Here is a 16,472-nt window from a genome sequence, read left to right on the forward strand (position 1 = left end):
GGAGGCTCATTATAATTTGGAAGAAGCTTGATGTGTGTGTGTGGGTGGCTGTAGGGTGGGGGGGGGGGGGGTTATTTTGGCATGGGCTTAGTTTCAGAAGAGTTTACATTCAGAATTTAACCACATAGACCCTATGCAAAAATGGCTGACATTTTAATATTCTTTTGTTTGCATTCAAATTAGTCCAACTAACCTCGTTCCTGAGCTCAAAAATCAAAAGAATATTTTACCTTGAACGAGGCTAGTAGGGCTAATTTGATTGTAGACAAAATAATATCAAAATGTCAGCCATTTTTGTGTAACGTCCATGAAATGCTTTGGGACTTATACCGAGTGGATTAGCACTTGCAAATTAAATGTCACATGTCAACTTGCAAGGAACAAATGTATAAACATTAATTTAAGGATAATTTACATGTGCACATACTGATTTATTGACCTGATTAGTAAGTCCAATTGCATCAGCCAATTTACATTTTACAATATGTTGGCCGATTTTTTTTTATTTTTGGAGGGGGGGGGGGGGGGGTTGATGTAGCATGGGGTGCAAATTGGCCTGTCCTGTCCTGTCCTGTCTGTCACTCATTTTCTTTGTCAAATTGGGCCAAATCAGCCTGATTAATCAGTATGTTTATATTAGCCCTTAGACACTTAATACAGTGTAAGTTTTAATGACATCCAAGACAGTGAGAGTTTGAGAAAGGCAGTGTTCAAGACATCAGTAGGCCTCACTAACATGACTTCTTTTGCCTTTCATTTTTAGCCTCATCTTAAACACTGATCATGCCAGAAAAAAAATACTTAACAGTTCTGGTGATTTTGCAGAACTCCTAGTCATGAAACATAAACTAAAATAGCGCTTCTTTTGTTGTTTTCGGCTACGTGACGTATTGCCAGCTGTGTACACTGCAAACCTTTGACAGGACATGCTCAACTGAGCAATTCAAATGAGAAACATTACTAAAGACTTTGGCAACAGTATCACCTCAACCCAGACATTATAATCCATCAGCTTTTTATTTTTCGAACAACAGATGACGAATACTTTCAAAACTGTATAAATTTTATGCACGAACGTAACTCACCCGGCTCGTGAATCAAATATAGACTTCACACACAGGAGAATATCTTTGTATGTTTCCTGAAAGAGACATAACAGCCAAACAATTTAGCGAGCTGCATAAGTTCACGACAAACACCGCAACCTGCTGTTGCTTTTACTGTTACACAGTAAACAATGTAGAGTACAGCTGGTTCACTAAACCATCAACAAATTAACTTGTACCTGTACGATACACGTAAAGACAGGGAAACAGTCGTATTCAAATAACTAAAAGTTTCAAGTGTGTCCGGAGAAAACGGAATCGAATTACAGATAAATTGCTTACCAGGTATTCTGTATCTTCCACACTATTTTGACTTGAAGACTGCTTCTTATCGCCTGTAAAAGGTTGTTTCTTTTCGTTCAGCGCCGGTGAGCTACCGTCCGCCATTTTGATTTTGGTATGGCCACGCAGTCACTCGCAACGTCACGACTTATTCCCAGTGTTCCACGGACACGGCTGACCAGGTGAACAAGATGGCGCCAAATATGAACCTGGAACTTCCGTGCCGTAAAATGTTAGATTATTTCTTGGAGCAATTTTAGAATACCCTGCCCACTTGGAACAGCCGCAGTTGTCGAAAATTTAATAATAATTATTATTCCAATTTCCACAGAAACAGCAGACAGGAAATAACTTCCAAAAAGGTCAAAACTTTTTTATGTATACATGGATGAAACTTCATCCATCTTCAGAACAAGTAACAGAACCCGCTACTGGGTGTGATATAATGCAAGGATACAATAGAGTCAAGAATATAACTAATTACAACATGTCAATAAATGTAGATCAATGTGAAGCGTATACACACTCTCTTCAGTTTTCACATAAGAACTGAACCTTTGTTATAAGAACGTTGAGGCTGTAACTAAAATTTAACTACATACTAAGAATACAATCCAGACTGAGAGTCAGTTAAAAACATTTTATTATGAAAAAATAATTAATGTTTATAAAATAAACCATGTAAAAATACATGTAAAACTTCAGTCTATACAGTCCAATTAGCCCAAATGATAAGAGGGCACATTTTAATATTAAAAATGGATTTCTTATTGCATACCTGGTACATAGTTGAACATCTCATTTTATGTCTAACGTAAGCTGTATTTAAGGGCATCTTAAGAACTTCTTCAGGTTCAAATTGCCAAAAATAAATAAGAACGTTCAGCTTCGTATCAGCCCCCAAATTAGACGTTTTTATAAACAAAAGTAAAAAAGAGTGTAACTAATTACAAGGTGACAAGAAAAGTAAAACTGAATAGCTATTTTCACTCGAAATTAGCTTCAGAAACAAAATGTCGTATTTTCACAAAGCTCGCTCTGAAGATTGTGTCTCCATCTTGGACTTCGACACCGCCTCCACCTCCTTCCAGCTCAAATCAAGGAGGCGCTACATATCACACTGTAGAAAAACCCTCACTCAATACGCAAATTTTCATGCCAATCTTTCACTGGCTGTATAATTTTGGTTGTCCACACAGTATATATTTTCTGTTCCGTTTCGTTATTATTGTCACGCCGTAATTAATGAATACTTCTATGCCTGATCCTCAATGAACGAACATTATTACTCAAATTTGGAGACGCTGTTTGTGGATTGAAAGATTCTCCCAAACTGAAAACGCGTCATTTCAGACTAATTCTTCGTAATAAACCTACCGGTTTAAAAACATTGTTCGAACAGAAATCAAACGTATAGTTCTTTGGCCCAGGCACATGCACTAGTCCGAACATAGCTTTATGTTGGCGCCCGAGCAAAAAATCTTTTCAAGGGCCCGACCACGGTCACCACCTCCAAGGGCAGTACTCGGGCACCGTTTCTGGGCACGGTCACTGGTCTGAACAGGATTTTGTCAGTTCCCGCGCTTTTCCCTCATGCCTCCCTACGATACAGTAAACAAAATGGCGGCCGCCAAAAAAACCCTTCTCCAAAATGGCGGCAACAGATTTAGCCAGATTTGAATGAGTTAGAATTGAACTGAATGAAAAACTGATACCAGCACTGGAAAGAACACCTTTACTTTAGTAACCATGCAAAGTTTCAGCATATAAGGTGTTATAAGCCTAGGAAATGTAAGATGAAATTTGACAAATTAACACACGTTTGTATGACTAGATATACAAACGTCTCAGTGAATTTTTCATTTTTCAACTTACATTTTCTCAGCTGATATTTCACCTGATATGTTGAAACTTTGTAAGGTTACTAAAGTAAAAGTGCTCTTTCAAGTGCTGGTATACGTTTTTAATTTTAACTTATTTGAATTTTCGGCCGCCATTTTGGGTCTATTGACGAACGAGAATACGATTTCTCCAAGGAGTCTGTCAGCGTCCTTTTCATTGACCAGTCTGAGATACAGGGCACTGGCACGGGCAACTAGTATGAACTTGTAGCGCCTTTGTTCCCATACTGGAACCTTTTCTGGTTTCCCTTGAAGGTTTGATCCTGATCGCGGTTAGTTACAGGTGTATTTAGAAACAGCGACAAATTACAGAGATACTGCCCTCAAGCAACTACGCTGGGAACTTTGTGGAATTTACTCGCTACCTGAAACCCTAGCAACTATGCACCCTCTAAAAGCATTTAAGACGTATGAATAATTATGTCCTATCATTGTATTTTTAATGTATCTTAGATTTTTAAATTTAATCATTCACTTTTCCTCATGCCCTTATCCTCGTAATTTTTCAATACCTTAAATATCCTTAACTTTTAGTATATTTGGAAATAAACTCTGAAAATCTCTTAAACTAGTTTGAATTCAAAGGAGGCGTTGGCATTTTCGTAACGAATGAAGAAATGCTTGAGAAAATAGTCATGTGCTCAAAGAAAAGAGAAGGTCATACTATTCGTATTTAGATAAAAAGTCGATTTAGCGCTAGCTCCTTCCAAAAAGCGCCCCGTTTCAAGCGCCTCCTATCTTAAAAGTGTCTCTATCCTGATAAACGTCCAAGTGTGCAAGCTAGCTGGGCAAACCCCCTTTTCCGATAAGTGCCCCTTGAAGATGGTGATATTTTACTAGACTGCAAAACAGTCGTTTTCGGACGTTTTCGGAAGGCGCGAAGCGCCGTAAGCGTGATCCTCGCGTGTGAAGCGCGCGAGCCTCACACACATTCTCCCTCTTCGTTTTTAGACTCGCTCCAGACCTTTCGTTCGCTAATATTTCACTTATTTTTTGATTTATTTTTTATTACTTCATAATTCGCTCAGCCCAGCCCATCAAAATTCAATAAGTGTTGCAACTTTTAAAAACAAGTTTAAGAAGTACCTTCCTACTTAATTTCTACGTTCCCCTATTCCCCTTTTTATTATTACTTTCCCTTTGCGTTTCCTTTTTTCTTTCCCTTTTGTTAAATTGTATATTATCACTAATTGTTATTTTACCTATCTCGCCACTGTCGTTCTATTAGTCTTTGTACATTAGCTGAGGAAGCACGTGCTGCATAAGCCTCATGGTTTCTTTGGGCTTTCTCGTCATTTTCCTTTAGTTAGTTTACAATTCTGTAAATTACATTTGGTGGCAAACAATAATAAAAAGTATGTGTCACTGTTACAATTTTTACTATCTTATTTTATTATTGTTTACTAGGAGTTTTTACCAGTAAAACTGTTAAATGCTTGTCCCAAAAGAAGTAAGCGCCCGTGTCCAGTAATTAATCTCCCTTGAGTTCTCAGAAAGAAATACTGAGCGCCCCCAGAATCTGGTATTTTAATTTAGGGAGCTGACTGGTCTCCTTAGGGACGGACCATTAGAAAAGTGATGGGGGTGGTGGGGAAAATACAAAAAAAAAAAAATTTGTGCAAGCCAAAATGCCCGAAAAAAAAATTCTTGCAAAGGGGATTAAGGAATTATTATAGAAAATACCTTTAAGTGTTTTAATGACAGAAAATTTCTTCCAGAATGCCCCAAAATGGCCTTTTTAATGTTTTGAAAATCTAATTTTTTTTGTGGAAGTTCGTTTTGTATGAACAACAAACCAACCCCACATTTTGTGTCGTGGCTGGAATTTACGCTTACTACAACTCAGTATTTTGTTTTCTGTTTGTAACTGGTAGTAAACCCAATAATCACGAGCAATAGGTCAATTAGTTTTGAAGAAAAACGATTTTGTCAGTAAAATGCTTCCAACATATCTGCTTATCCATAAAGCGCTTTGTAGTTTTATTCGTTGGGCCACAGAGTGCTTTATGGTTACAAAATTTAAAAAACTGAGTCATTTTCAAGAAGTTCTGTTAAACGCTTGTAGGAGCATCTAGATTAAAGGGCAAGTGTTCACTTTATTCACCACAAAATGCTCTGTGGCTCATTGTCAATACCAGTGATGACCAGTCTTTTATTTAAGTATGACTCTGATTTTACTAGCAGCACTAGATACTACTTAGACACTAATTTCGTTGTTTTTGTTTAGTTTTGACCATTATGCTGTAATTTTTAGATATTGTCTCAGGGGTTAAAGGTAATCATTCCAAGCCCACAAAGTACAACTTTTTTTAAAAAATCCTTTATTTAAAGTTTTTTTTTTCTGGAAAACAACAACAACAAAAAAATTCGTGCAGAGGGTATCAACCGAAAAAAAAATTCCTGCACAAGCACTGAGCAAAAAAAAAAAAATCCTGCAAACAGAAAATCCCCCACCCCCCCCCCCCATCACTTTTCTAATGGTCCGTCCCTTAGGCAGCCGTTACTAGGGTCGTCACGCAATGCTTCTCCCCACTAAAGAAGCATCGCGTGACGACCCTAATAACGGCTGCGTAGGAGACAAGGAGCTGACAGGCGCCTCTCTCCCTCTTCCTCCTGCGGCCAATCACGGGAGCCCATTCAAGAAGCAGATTTTTCATAACCTCGTTTAGGGGAGTTCGAATGTAGTCTTTGACGAATAGGGCCAGACTCCTCTAATAGAGGAGAGAAATGTAAATGCATGCAGGGACGAAATTTTTAAAATGGTTATATTGTATTATTCGACCAGTTGCCATTTTGTTTGCTCTGCCAAATTCAAACCTGATGCCCAAAATCGAGCCGAGCCATTGCCACAGGCTATTGCCGTACCTCGGGTGTAGCCGCTGGGTGTGGTACATGAAAAACTTATATCTGAGCTGATTTTTTAAAAGGTGGCCGGAAGTTTTCGGGTTACCGAAGGCAGAGGCACAGGGGAGAAGTAACTGGTAAGAGTAGGTCCTTTCACTTAGTGGTGAGCTGCAAGTAGCTGGAAAATTGAAAAATTAAGTGAGATATATGACACCAGTTATCATGTAAGGGCGCCTGAACAGGGTATTTGTGCAGTGTTCGTACAGCGTTGAAATTTTGATATAGTCAGGGATCGGATTTTGCAGTCAAAAAAATTGTCAAAGCATTGACAGATTTTGGCAACATACACTAGTTATTTTTTATAGTCAAAATGTCTAGTGGTTTTCTATACTAACTAATACTTTAAAATTTAAAATTGTATTGGCATTCGAGCAGAAAAGCCAGCCATATTCTTTGCGCAGTTTTTCAACTGTCTTCCGCACTGACGTCAGTTACTTTGCGGAGACTGCACGCGCGGCGGATCAGAGCTTCCCGACCGATTAACATTTCACAATCAGTCGCGCGTCTCTCCCACTTTCTACACCACGATGGGTATAACTTGCTCGAGTCATCACTTTCCCCAAAGTTTACAGGATCCTTCCCCGCTCTCTACAAATCTGTACAAACCATTTCCAAAGAAGAAAAGATGTAGTCGAGGAGCTGTTGTTATGCAATTAACCGGTGAAGGACTTGCAAGCAGTAATCCTCAGCGGTATATGAACGAGCTGATCAATTCAGTACGGTACCATTACCAACATCAGTGTTTGTTTGCAGCGCAGGATGATTCAGTACTCATATACGGTGAGAAGAATACATTTTACATCCATTAGCTTGCTACGAACAAGAACGATTGACCGAGAGTTGACAAGATTTTAGGAAATGCCGTTATCATTTAATTACAGTCTTTGATACACTCTCGTTCGGACTATCGTACCCTATCAGAGTTGAATCTTTTCGAATTTTTATCACAACCGAGCAGATTTTGAACTCGCGCTCTCCGTTGAACTCTAACTCAACTCTCTTTCGAACCGGCTGAAACAAAACCAAAAAATATATAATTATATTTTTTTTACTAAAATAGCTTACACGGCATTGCACCTAGTGCAGTTATTCATGACCCTGTGTCGGTCGCTTGCATTTCTCTATTCCTTTCCTTTCGTTAATTTCCTTTCTCGATTTTTTACACGCCGCTGTATACTTGAATTATTTTGCGGTTTTTCAACAGCTCAGCTTAATTTTTCGATATATTCATGTATAAAATACATGTTTGAAACAAACATTAATTATGCCGCTTCGAGGCAATTAATTGTGACTGGCCTTGTATATCGTCCGCTTCAACTTTGACATCAGTGAAAAGGATTTTTCCCTGTTTAGGCTGATAAATTAGAAGTCGTCCCGGCCTTAAAAGGCGAAATTTTCGTAGCTTTTGGCCGTGAAATCATCTATATCAAAGAGCGTGCCTCCGACATCATAATTCAGTCACACGAAAGATTTTCTCCGAACCCAATTCATCGTTTACTAGGCTAAATCACAAAATCAGTAATTATGAAAATATATTTAAGTCTCCAAGAGTTTTGTCCTCGTAGAGATTTGCCCTAGCAAAAGCAAATATATGTATATCGGTAAGTGGAGATTTTTTTTTCCGCTTCACCATGCACTCGGTCAACCTGAAATCGTCACCAGAAAATTGGGCTACCGGCTAATTCAAAATTACTTATAAAAGACAAAAATACAGTAGACAGCAACATAAGAACGGATAAAATAATCATTGTACCGAAATGTTTTTCTAAATCCTTGTCAGTTGATTTGTATTTATTCGATGGAGCTGGCATATTATTCCCTACCACAAATTATTTAGTCTGGACAAACAGATTGTTAATAAAGGTTGTTTAACAAGCCACTCAAAATTATAACGATGAATTTTTAAAATTTAACGAATGAATCAAATGAGCGCTAAACAGACTAAACCTCAGTTCATTAGTCTGGAGAAACGTATTAAAATTGTAAATTAAGCAAAATAATCGATTGACCATTGAGTCCGGCGCTATTCAAACACGCTGAAACAATGTTGATGCGACTTTAGTATGTGGAATACAAAGTTCTTGCATGCAGTCCGAACAGCGCCTAGCATATTGCACAAAATCCGAGATATTAAACATTAACGGAGGCGAACAAGCTTGAGAAAAAATAAAATGATTAAAAGAATACGTAAAGCCATCCGGTTTAAGCTATCTCAGTTGACTTCTAAAGAACTCTGGGACATGCAGGTGCAATTCTAATCCACATGCTTATTTCTGAAAATGTTTTTTCTTCTCAGCAAACAGGAAGTTAACCGTATGGCTTTATATTTTGCACAAACAGACGGATGCAAGTCCAGTAGCTATTTTTAATTGTTTTTAATGCTGTTTGTTTGGTGCTGTTTTGTACGGCACCCCAACCTCACCGTCCTCCGTGATGAAATTTTTCGTCAATCTCATTGAACAACAACATACTCAGGCCCCACTGGCGGCCCAGACAGTGGGACGATATCGATACCAAAACATATCGAAACGTAACAGGAGTATCGTTTGGTTCAATAGCCTTTCAAAACGTGTTCGACCCGTGTTCAACGAAACAAAAAAAGAACTTAATTTTTGTACGCCCTAGCGCTTTACTTAATTGTAATTGTACAAAATCTTTGACTTTTTGAAGATAATATGATTCATGTTGGTACTTAATGTGATCGATTATCCTCTGATAATTTCAGGAAGTTCAAGTCATAGACCCTTTACCTACCCTGTCGTGGGCAAATCCTCGAAACCAAAAGTGTTAAATCATGAAACATGAGCACAGTTGTTCAGAAACATCATTCAGGGTGTTTAAAACACCACATCTTATGCACCTTGCCCATTCCAGTAAGGCAAAGCCCAAGTCTTATCTTCACCAAATGGGTACATTTTCGTCAGGGACACGATTCGTGGCGTTACTTGAAGTACTCTTCCCACCTCAACGCCCTTCAACCGCACACTTCGAACTCCAAGAGGAGAAAAAGTTAGAAAAGAAAAGAAAACAAAAAAAGCCTGTGCATCCAGTATGAGTAATGAATACAGCTAGGATCTGTATTCAAAAGACCGTTTCAAAACCTCTAAATCGAAGTATTTTTATTCAAGGTGCTGTTGTCGAGCCATCATGCCATCTGGCGAAAAACCCAACCTACAGTTCACGCACGCGCACTTGGGACTTGGCATCCTCGCCTTCAACTGCCATCACCAAGTACCACACACTGACTTCCGGTCCTTGGTCAATCTCCCCCAACGGCTTGCAGCTGTGTTGCTTAGCAACAAAGCACGGCATAGAAGAAGAGGAAGACCTTTTCCTTTGCAAGGTTGACTCCTCGCCACAGAAATGCACGCCGTGCAACATTTCTGGAGGTACGTCGGAATACCGCAGGGTCTACCCTCAAGGCTGCCCGTTTTCACGTGATGGAAACATGATCGCTTCCATCAGAGTAGTAAGCGGAGTCCTTCATCTGTCAATCACCAGTGCTCGAAACGGGAAAACGCTTTGCTCTGAGAAAGTGACCAAAGTATGTCCTGGCTTTCGCGGCGTTGTTGTAGATTGTGCTTTTTCTCCTAACTCTCGCTATCTTGCAGTAACCTCGTCACGTGGTCACGTGTTTTTCCTCAGCACCACTCGATTGGCTCTGATGAACAGTTTAGAAATCATGAAAATCCTTGCTCCGTACAAAGTCCCGGATCTTGCCGACAGCAATCTTGAAGATTTTATAACGCAGTCGGTCTGTATTTTCGACCCTCGGTTTCCCTTTCAAGAGTTTTCCACGTGCGTCATGTATGCAGGGGTCGTGAAAATATGGCGCATGTCAGGTATCGATATGAAGGATGCTGTTGCCCAAATCCAGCACACTCTGACTTTTAGAAAGCTTTTGAACGTTGTCAGATATTCCCCGAATGGCACAATCTTGGCTGCGGGAGCAAATGATGGCACTATTTCTTGTGTGAATACTGAGGACGGAACAATTAGTTTTGTCTTAGACACGTCACAACAGCCGCCAGAATTTCACAGTGAAGCCGGTGTGTTTCACATGGCGTTTACACAAAGCGGTGAAGAGCTTGCCGGTAGCTATAGCGACGGCTACATTCGAATTTGGCAGCTACCGATGATTTTTGATTTGAAATTCTTATGCCGACAAGTCATAAACGCCTGCGTTCCACCAAGTAAAGTCCAGCGGCTTCCCTTACCATCAGTACTGAGGAATTTTCTTATTCACAAACACTTCCCATGATCTGTAGGGAAAGTACAAACTCAATCTCTGGTGCAGCTAAGGCTTTAAAATTTTGAACGCGGAGTGGGCCCTGGGAATGAGGTTGGAACCATAAAAGCCAAAAACATTTGGGGACACCTTGCAAAATCGCGCTCAAGAATGATCAAATACATATTTGCGACTGTGCCCAAAAATTTGCACTTATAATAGGTCGTTGGTCATGTTATTTAGGACCTCAGTCTCCCCCAATCAACTGTGACAGTGACTGGAATGATTCAGAACTTAAAGGGAAGTATCACGCGAATTTAATGTCATCTCAAAACCCAAAAATGTTTGTCTGTCAACTTAAACAAAGAAATAGTTGACGTCTAGTTTTGTTATAAATTATCACCCCAGTGCAATAACACTATCGATTAGTGCCTCTGGCCAGAGACAGAGTAGGTCGGAATGGATTGAAACTTGGGAAATGTCAGGCTAACGTTTTTCAAGTTCTCGCATTTTTGTTTCCAAAACGCGCTGGAACAGATCACGAGTTGTTCCTTTCAAGAATTGAGCTGATTTCTTTCCTCTCGTTGTTCTAGAATTGTTTGTGGCTAAGTGAAGGTCCTCTTTCACCATTTTAACTGACAAAAGAGGTCGAAAACCCCATGATACTTCCCTTTTAATATATAGAAACTTGAAATAAACATTGCACGAGGGAAGAAAAGGTCCATGAATTATTTCAAGGTCTTTTGTAGGTGTCTTACGGCCTTTGGCCAAGATCGCAGCATGCATTGTTGACTCGTGATCGAACGAAAGAATGCTTTAATTTACAAAAAAATTTATAAGTACAAGCTATGATCATCCGGGCGAATCAGGCTGTGGGTGAATGTAGTCCTGAGAAGGACAGCTGTTTAAGGTATTAAAGATTGACTGACGTTTCGACAACTGAGCGGAGTTAAGCCATCGTCAGAGTCAAGTGAATAGTGATACGTCCAGTAAATGTCTCAAAAGACCTGATTGGTCAACTAAAGTCAAAATGTTATTGGTCGGCTGTATGCCATGCGGACTGTGAGGACTGTAAACGATTGGTCCTCTTCGATCCCTCTTTCAGGTTTTAACATAAAATGTTCCTCAGTCTATTGTTAGCAAAAATTAGTCGATTCAACAATGAGAATACTAAGTTAAGGACGGTGTCAACTAACACGAAAGTTCAAATAGAAGAAAGATCCTCGCAGTAGTACGCAACTTAAGCAGTTGCGAAAAAGAAAGCCTGAAAAAAATTCAAGCTTGAACGGGATCCGAACCCATGACCTCTGCGATGCCAGTGCAGTGCTCTACCAACTGAGCTATCAAGCCAACTGGGAGCTGGTCATATTGTGGGTTCGTAATATACCCGTGAAGAATGAATTAATGAAAGTAAATATATGAAACATATATTTTGAACTGCGGATGAAAGATCAAATAGATGAAAGATCCTCGCAATTAGTACATATAGAAAGCCTGAAAAAAATTCCGCAGTTCAAAATATATCTTTCATATATTTACTTTCATTAACACGAAAGTATTAATAGCTGAGCTTAATCGTTTGTCTCAGTGTCTCACAATTGAGTCACATAGATGTGGATCGCGACGTTTCGACCGCTATACTGCTGGTCTTCCTCAGGCGATGGTGTGATTGCGTAATTGTATAAGTAGCACCTTGGTTTATAATTTGTGTTGATTGGTGCGTTTCGGTCCTCTCTTAGACTGTTGTTGAATAGAGGATTTCAATCCTGGTCGTTCAGACTAGAAATTGTTCTCTCGGCGGTCCGCCTTGGTACCGATCGGCTATTGTGTTGTTTGATCGTGGGCATCCATGCTTCTGGAATTTCAATTCCATTATCCCTGTTGATGTTGTCAGGGTGAAGTATTATGTGAATAGCCTCTTTAACCCTACTGGTTTACCAATGTGGGTCTTGGTAATTACGTATACCCACGTATAGAGTCCGTATACACATGCACGTCAATTTGGGAAGAATTTGAAGGTCACTGGTCTCGGTTATCCAATGAACAAATGAATCTTGACTTGCAGTCGGTTTTAATTGGTGTGATTAATAAAACAACATTTGTGGTATTGTCGCAGAAATTATACTCTTCCTTGCTCTCATCTCAGTAGTGAAATGGTTAAAACTGAGGAAGTGTAAAACTGAAAATTTGATAGCTGTAAAGTGTAATGGTCTGATGGCATATTGGAAACTCTTTTTCTAATCAAACCTTTTGTAAATTATCATAGCAAGTGGTTTGTCCCATAAAAATTGTAACAGATCATAGTGGAATACAATAACATAATAATAATTTTGTAGTATTTCTTCAGGGTAGTTAAGCCGCTGTTCTTTTTTGTCTTTGTTTAGTATAAAACGTTTTGTTATGTAGGCTGCAAAAGTTAAAAAAAGGATTCCTATCAGAGTTATACTGTAATTTACATGTTGGAACAGTGGAACAACAATAATAATAATAATAATAATAATAATAATAATAATAATAGTAATAATAATAATAATAATAATAATAATAATAGAAATAAATAATTTAATAATAATAATAATAATAATAAAATAATTCTTTCATTTTTCTTTAAAAAATCTGTGCTCGAAAGTACTCTCTTTTTAAATCGAAATGAATTGTAAATAGGTTTAAATAGTGCTTTTTTTACTTTTAACTTGTAAATAGCAATTTACTTGGAATATGCTAATAAAGAGATTATTAATTTAATAATAATAATAATGATGCATGATGATGATGATGATTATGATGATAATAATAATTAAAGATCTACTTTTCCCGCATAGTCATAAGCCCCGCAAAAATACCTTTGTATTATCTGGGGAGGGGAACAAGGATGGCGCAGTGGTGAGTGTTTTCGCCTCCCACCAATGTGGTCCGGGTTCGATTCCCGGACTCGGCGTCATATGTGGGTTGAGTTTGTTGTTGGTTCTCGTAATTGCTCCCCTCTCTCAAAAACCAACATTGCCAAATTTCAATTCGATCTTGAGAGCGTCCCCAATTAGCACTCTGCGCTAAAAACATAGAAACTTAAATACAGTTATTTATTTATTATCTATTTAGTAGCACGGTTGCTCGTATCATCCCGAGATCCACTGGACTAGGGAGTTGTGAGCAGATCATGAACAGGAATCTGAGTTAGACTCTGAAACAGATTATTAGAACCTTAGTTCAGTGCTTTCTCCAATTAACATATGACGTGAATGCTGGCATGGTCACTAGCTCCCATTGGGTGGGATGCTAGTTCACCCTTAAAGACAGCGCCTTCTTTTGTTACGTACTGCTTATACGTACGTTCTGCGCATCTCGAGATACTCTGATTTCCTATGGGTGGTGCCTACTAATACAGGAATATTTTTGCGCGGTTTAAAACTATGCGGAGAAAGCAGAACTTAGGAAGTACTCTTGGTATCCAAAAAGAAAACTGGGGGGAACCATGCATTTTTCAGAGATAATAAAGCTTTAATTTGAAAAAAAAAAAAAAAAAAAAAAAACTCCATACATTGCTTTGTATTTTGCCACTCTTTTAAATTATTGTTGCTTTGCTTCCAGTATCCCATACTAATATCTGCTTTCCCCGCATAGTCATAAACTGTGCAAAAATACCTTCGAATTAGTAGGTACCGTCCTTAACTCACATGATCTCGCTTGTTCGAAGAGTAAATAACATTATCCAGTGGAAAAGTCGCTGTCCAACGGATGAAAGTGCATTTTATCCGCTGGATAGTAACTTATCCACTAAGCCGCTGGAGAAATGATTCACTCTTTAAACAACTGGGACCTGGTTGGAGATAGTTACTAGGGCCTAACTCACAACTAGTAAGCCAAACTGATTGCAGGGCCGACACTACGGCAAAGAGCTTGTTGTTTGAGGCCAATACTTTCTGTAGTGTCAGCCCTGCAATCAGTTTGGTTTATTTACACGTAAAGTGACGTCCGGCACGTGCATTTCTACTACAAGAGATCCGGCAAACGGAAACGTAGTCAAAACAGTTTATTTGCGCGTCGCGTGGTCCTCTGCATTCAAACGCTTTATAAAGGCCTGGCTAAACTAGGAAACATTGTCGCGGAGGCAAGTGTTGCCCAATTTAGCCGCGCGGGAAACGTATGTTCCGGAAACAATTTTGCTGCTCGGAAACAAGAAAATGTTTTTGCCTCAGGTCAAAAACATTTTTGCTACCCGAACACAAATTTTGCTTCCGAAACATATTTTTCCCAGTTTAGCCACAATGAAAGCAATGTTGACTAGTTTCCAGTGCCGCTCATTAAAAATGTTTCCTAGAAACAAAGTCAGTTTATTATTATGCGCATGCGAGACCCTCTGTTTTCCGAAACAGTGTTTCCTCGTTTAGCCACCGGGGAAGCAAAACATTTTGTTTGCTTCCCGCTAATTTAGCCACACCGAAAACATAACAAGAAATAATGTTTCCGCAATAATGTTTCCTAATTTAGCCAGGCCTTAATGTTGACGTATTGGTCGTCAGGCGCTGCTTAAGCAATGGGAAGTTCTTGTCTAACTGACGAGTTTTGCAATATTGATTGGCTGGCATGTTTGGCCGTTCGATTCTTTCATGGCTGTCCTTTAATAATGTGAAAATAGAAAGCGCTCGAAGGCGGTCAGTCTGATGCACAAATTTATGTTTTCTTTTCTCAAGCAAAACCTGCTACAGTCTCTATCGCCATTCTTTTGCGGCGCATCCCTTCACAACCTGTAGATCATTAACATCTTCTGACGTGCAATTTTCAATTTCCAGAAGTTTTCGTATATAGAGCCTCCTGGTTATATATAGCAATTACTTTAATAAGCTTTTGATAAAGGTATAATATTTCAGCAACGCGCGCGCAATCGAAATGCATTGTATGAGGAATTTATCAGAAACTCATAAGCAGTTTACACTGTAAGTGTTTTGAATGCATCCAAAGGGGATATTGAGGGCTCGCCTCACTTGTTAAGTCACACAATGATTTACGATTGCGGCTAACAATTGGAACGGGAACAAATATCTTTTAGTTATTAACGTGTTTCTAACGTGAGGCATCCTGGCACCATTATCATTCGATTTATATCTAGTTAAGGGGATAAACAATATTTTTAAAGTCCTTGAACGTCTTGAACGCAAGAAAAATATCACTTCATGCTCGCATGTTACTTTACGTAATCTAACTTGGTCCAATACAGCAAAAGTAGAAAGTCATTAGCAAGAAATCTTTTGGAACTTACATAACCATTACATTAGATTTATGGAGTCGAGAATGATCATGTGCAGCAGCGGATCGGAAAGCCTGTCCCCGGCCCCGGCCTCCGGCTCCCGGCCCCCGGCCCTGGAACGTACGCAAACCAAGAATCCTCGTTAATGACTTTCAGTTTTACTCGACGTACTCAGTCTCAGTGAGTTTCCTTATAAAGTCTAATCTCAAGGGGTTCACAATGTTGGACAGTCTCTGTTCTACTCCAATACGTAATTACCTGTATTCGAGCTCTATTTTTGTTTTTCTTGGCAAACATCCGGCTCTTATTAGGGAAATACTCAACAAAGCGCTGAAACAATTGGGCCTGACTGATTTCCCGTGTACAAACTACGTAGATCATCACGAGGGTGGGGGTGGGGAGGGTACTCCCCCATATAAGCCATATAGGTTTGTATGGTATGGTTTTTGAGCCTTTTTGATCCGAAATATGGTATAGATTTTGACCATTTTAGTATGGGACAGGGTATGGTTCACGAATAAAATGGGGTTGGAAGGCCTACACAACTCTAGTCACGTCACCTATTTTCCGCTTTCACTCTCAGTCTTTCGACGCGATTAGCTTCTTTTGCCAGTATTTATTGTAGCGGGTTAACATGATGATTTAGAACATTTGCATGGTCTGAAATAGGCTAGAGAAAATCCAGACAGTACTAAACCACGAAACAGCTATTTTTTTTTTATTCTCGAACACGTGTTCGCTGTTTCGTTGTTTCGTGTCCCCGGAAATGTCCGGAAAATGAGATATTTTGGGCTGAAGGGTTTCAA

At 39.2% G+C, this 16,472-nt stretch overlaps 2 protein-coding genes across 2 annotated transcripts in view; one reads left to right on the top strand and one right to left on the bottom strand.

The window, feature by feature from the left end:
- Positions 1 to 1,536, bottom strand: part of LOC146461053 (putative pyridoxal-dependent decarboxylase domain-containing protein 2) — a 35,732-nt gene extending 34,196 nt beyond the window's left edge. The window contains exons 1-2 of the mRNA XM_085087333.1: positions 1,389 to 1,536; positions 1,086 to 1,141 (exon numbers count right to left, since the gene is read on the bottom strand). Of these exons, the coding sequence (XP_084943459.1) occupies positions 1,086 to 1,141; positions 1,389 to 1,493 (161 nt within the window). The 5' untranslated portion in view covers positions 1,494 to 1,536. The remainder of the gene's footprint in view (positions 1 to 1,085; positions 1,142 to 1,388) is intronic.
- Positions 1,537 to 6,720: 5,184 nt separating this feature from the next.
- LOC146461054 (uncharacterized) lies at positions 6,721 to 10,510 on the top strand. Its single transcript, XM_085087297.1, has 2 exons — positions 6,721 to 6,973; positions 9,322 to 10,510. The coding sequence occupies exons 1-2, from the start codon at positions 6,721 to 6,723 to the stop codon at positions 10,452 to 10,454; spliced, it is 1,386 nt and encodes a 461-aa protein (XP_084943423.1). The 3' UTR covers positions 10,455 to 10,510.
- Positions 10,511 to 16,472: the final 5,962 nt, after the last annotated feature.

This window comes from Pavona decussata, unplaced genomic scaffold (assembly GCF_977016875.1).
Source record: "Pavona decussata unplaced genomic scaffold, jaPavDecu1.1 SCAFFOLD_202, whole genome shotgun sequence".
Lineage (NCBI taxonomy): Eukaryota > Metazoa > Cnidaria > Anthozoa > Scleractinia > Agariciidae > Pavona > Pavona decussata.

Bases quoted from the DNA above. Each gene is read 5' to 3' on its own strand.
- LOC146461054 (XM_085087297.1), top strand. From the start codon at position 6,721: ATGGGTATAACTTGCTCGAGTCATCACTTTCCCCAAAGTTTACAGGAT. The intron at 6,974-9,321 runs GTGAGAAGAATA...TTTTTATTCAAG, and splicing joins TGATTCAGTACTCATATACG to GTGCTGTTGTCGAGCCATCA.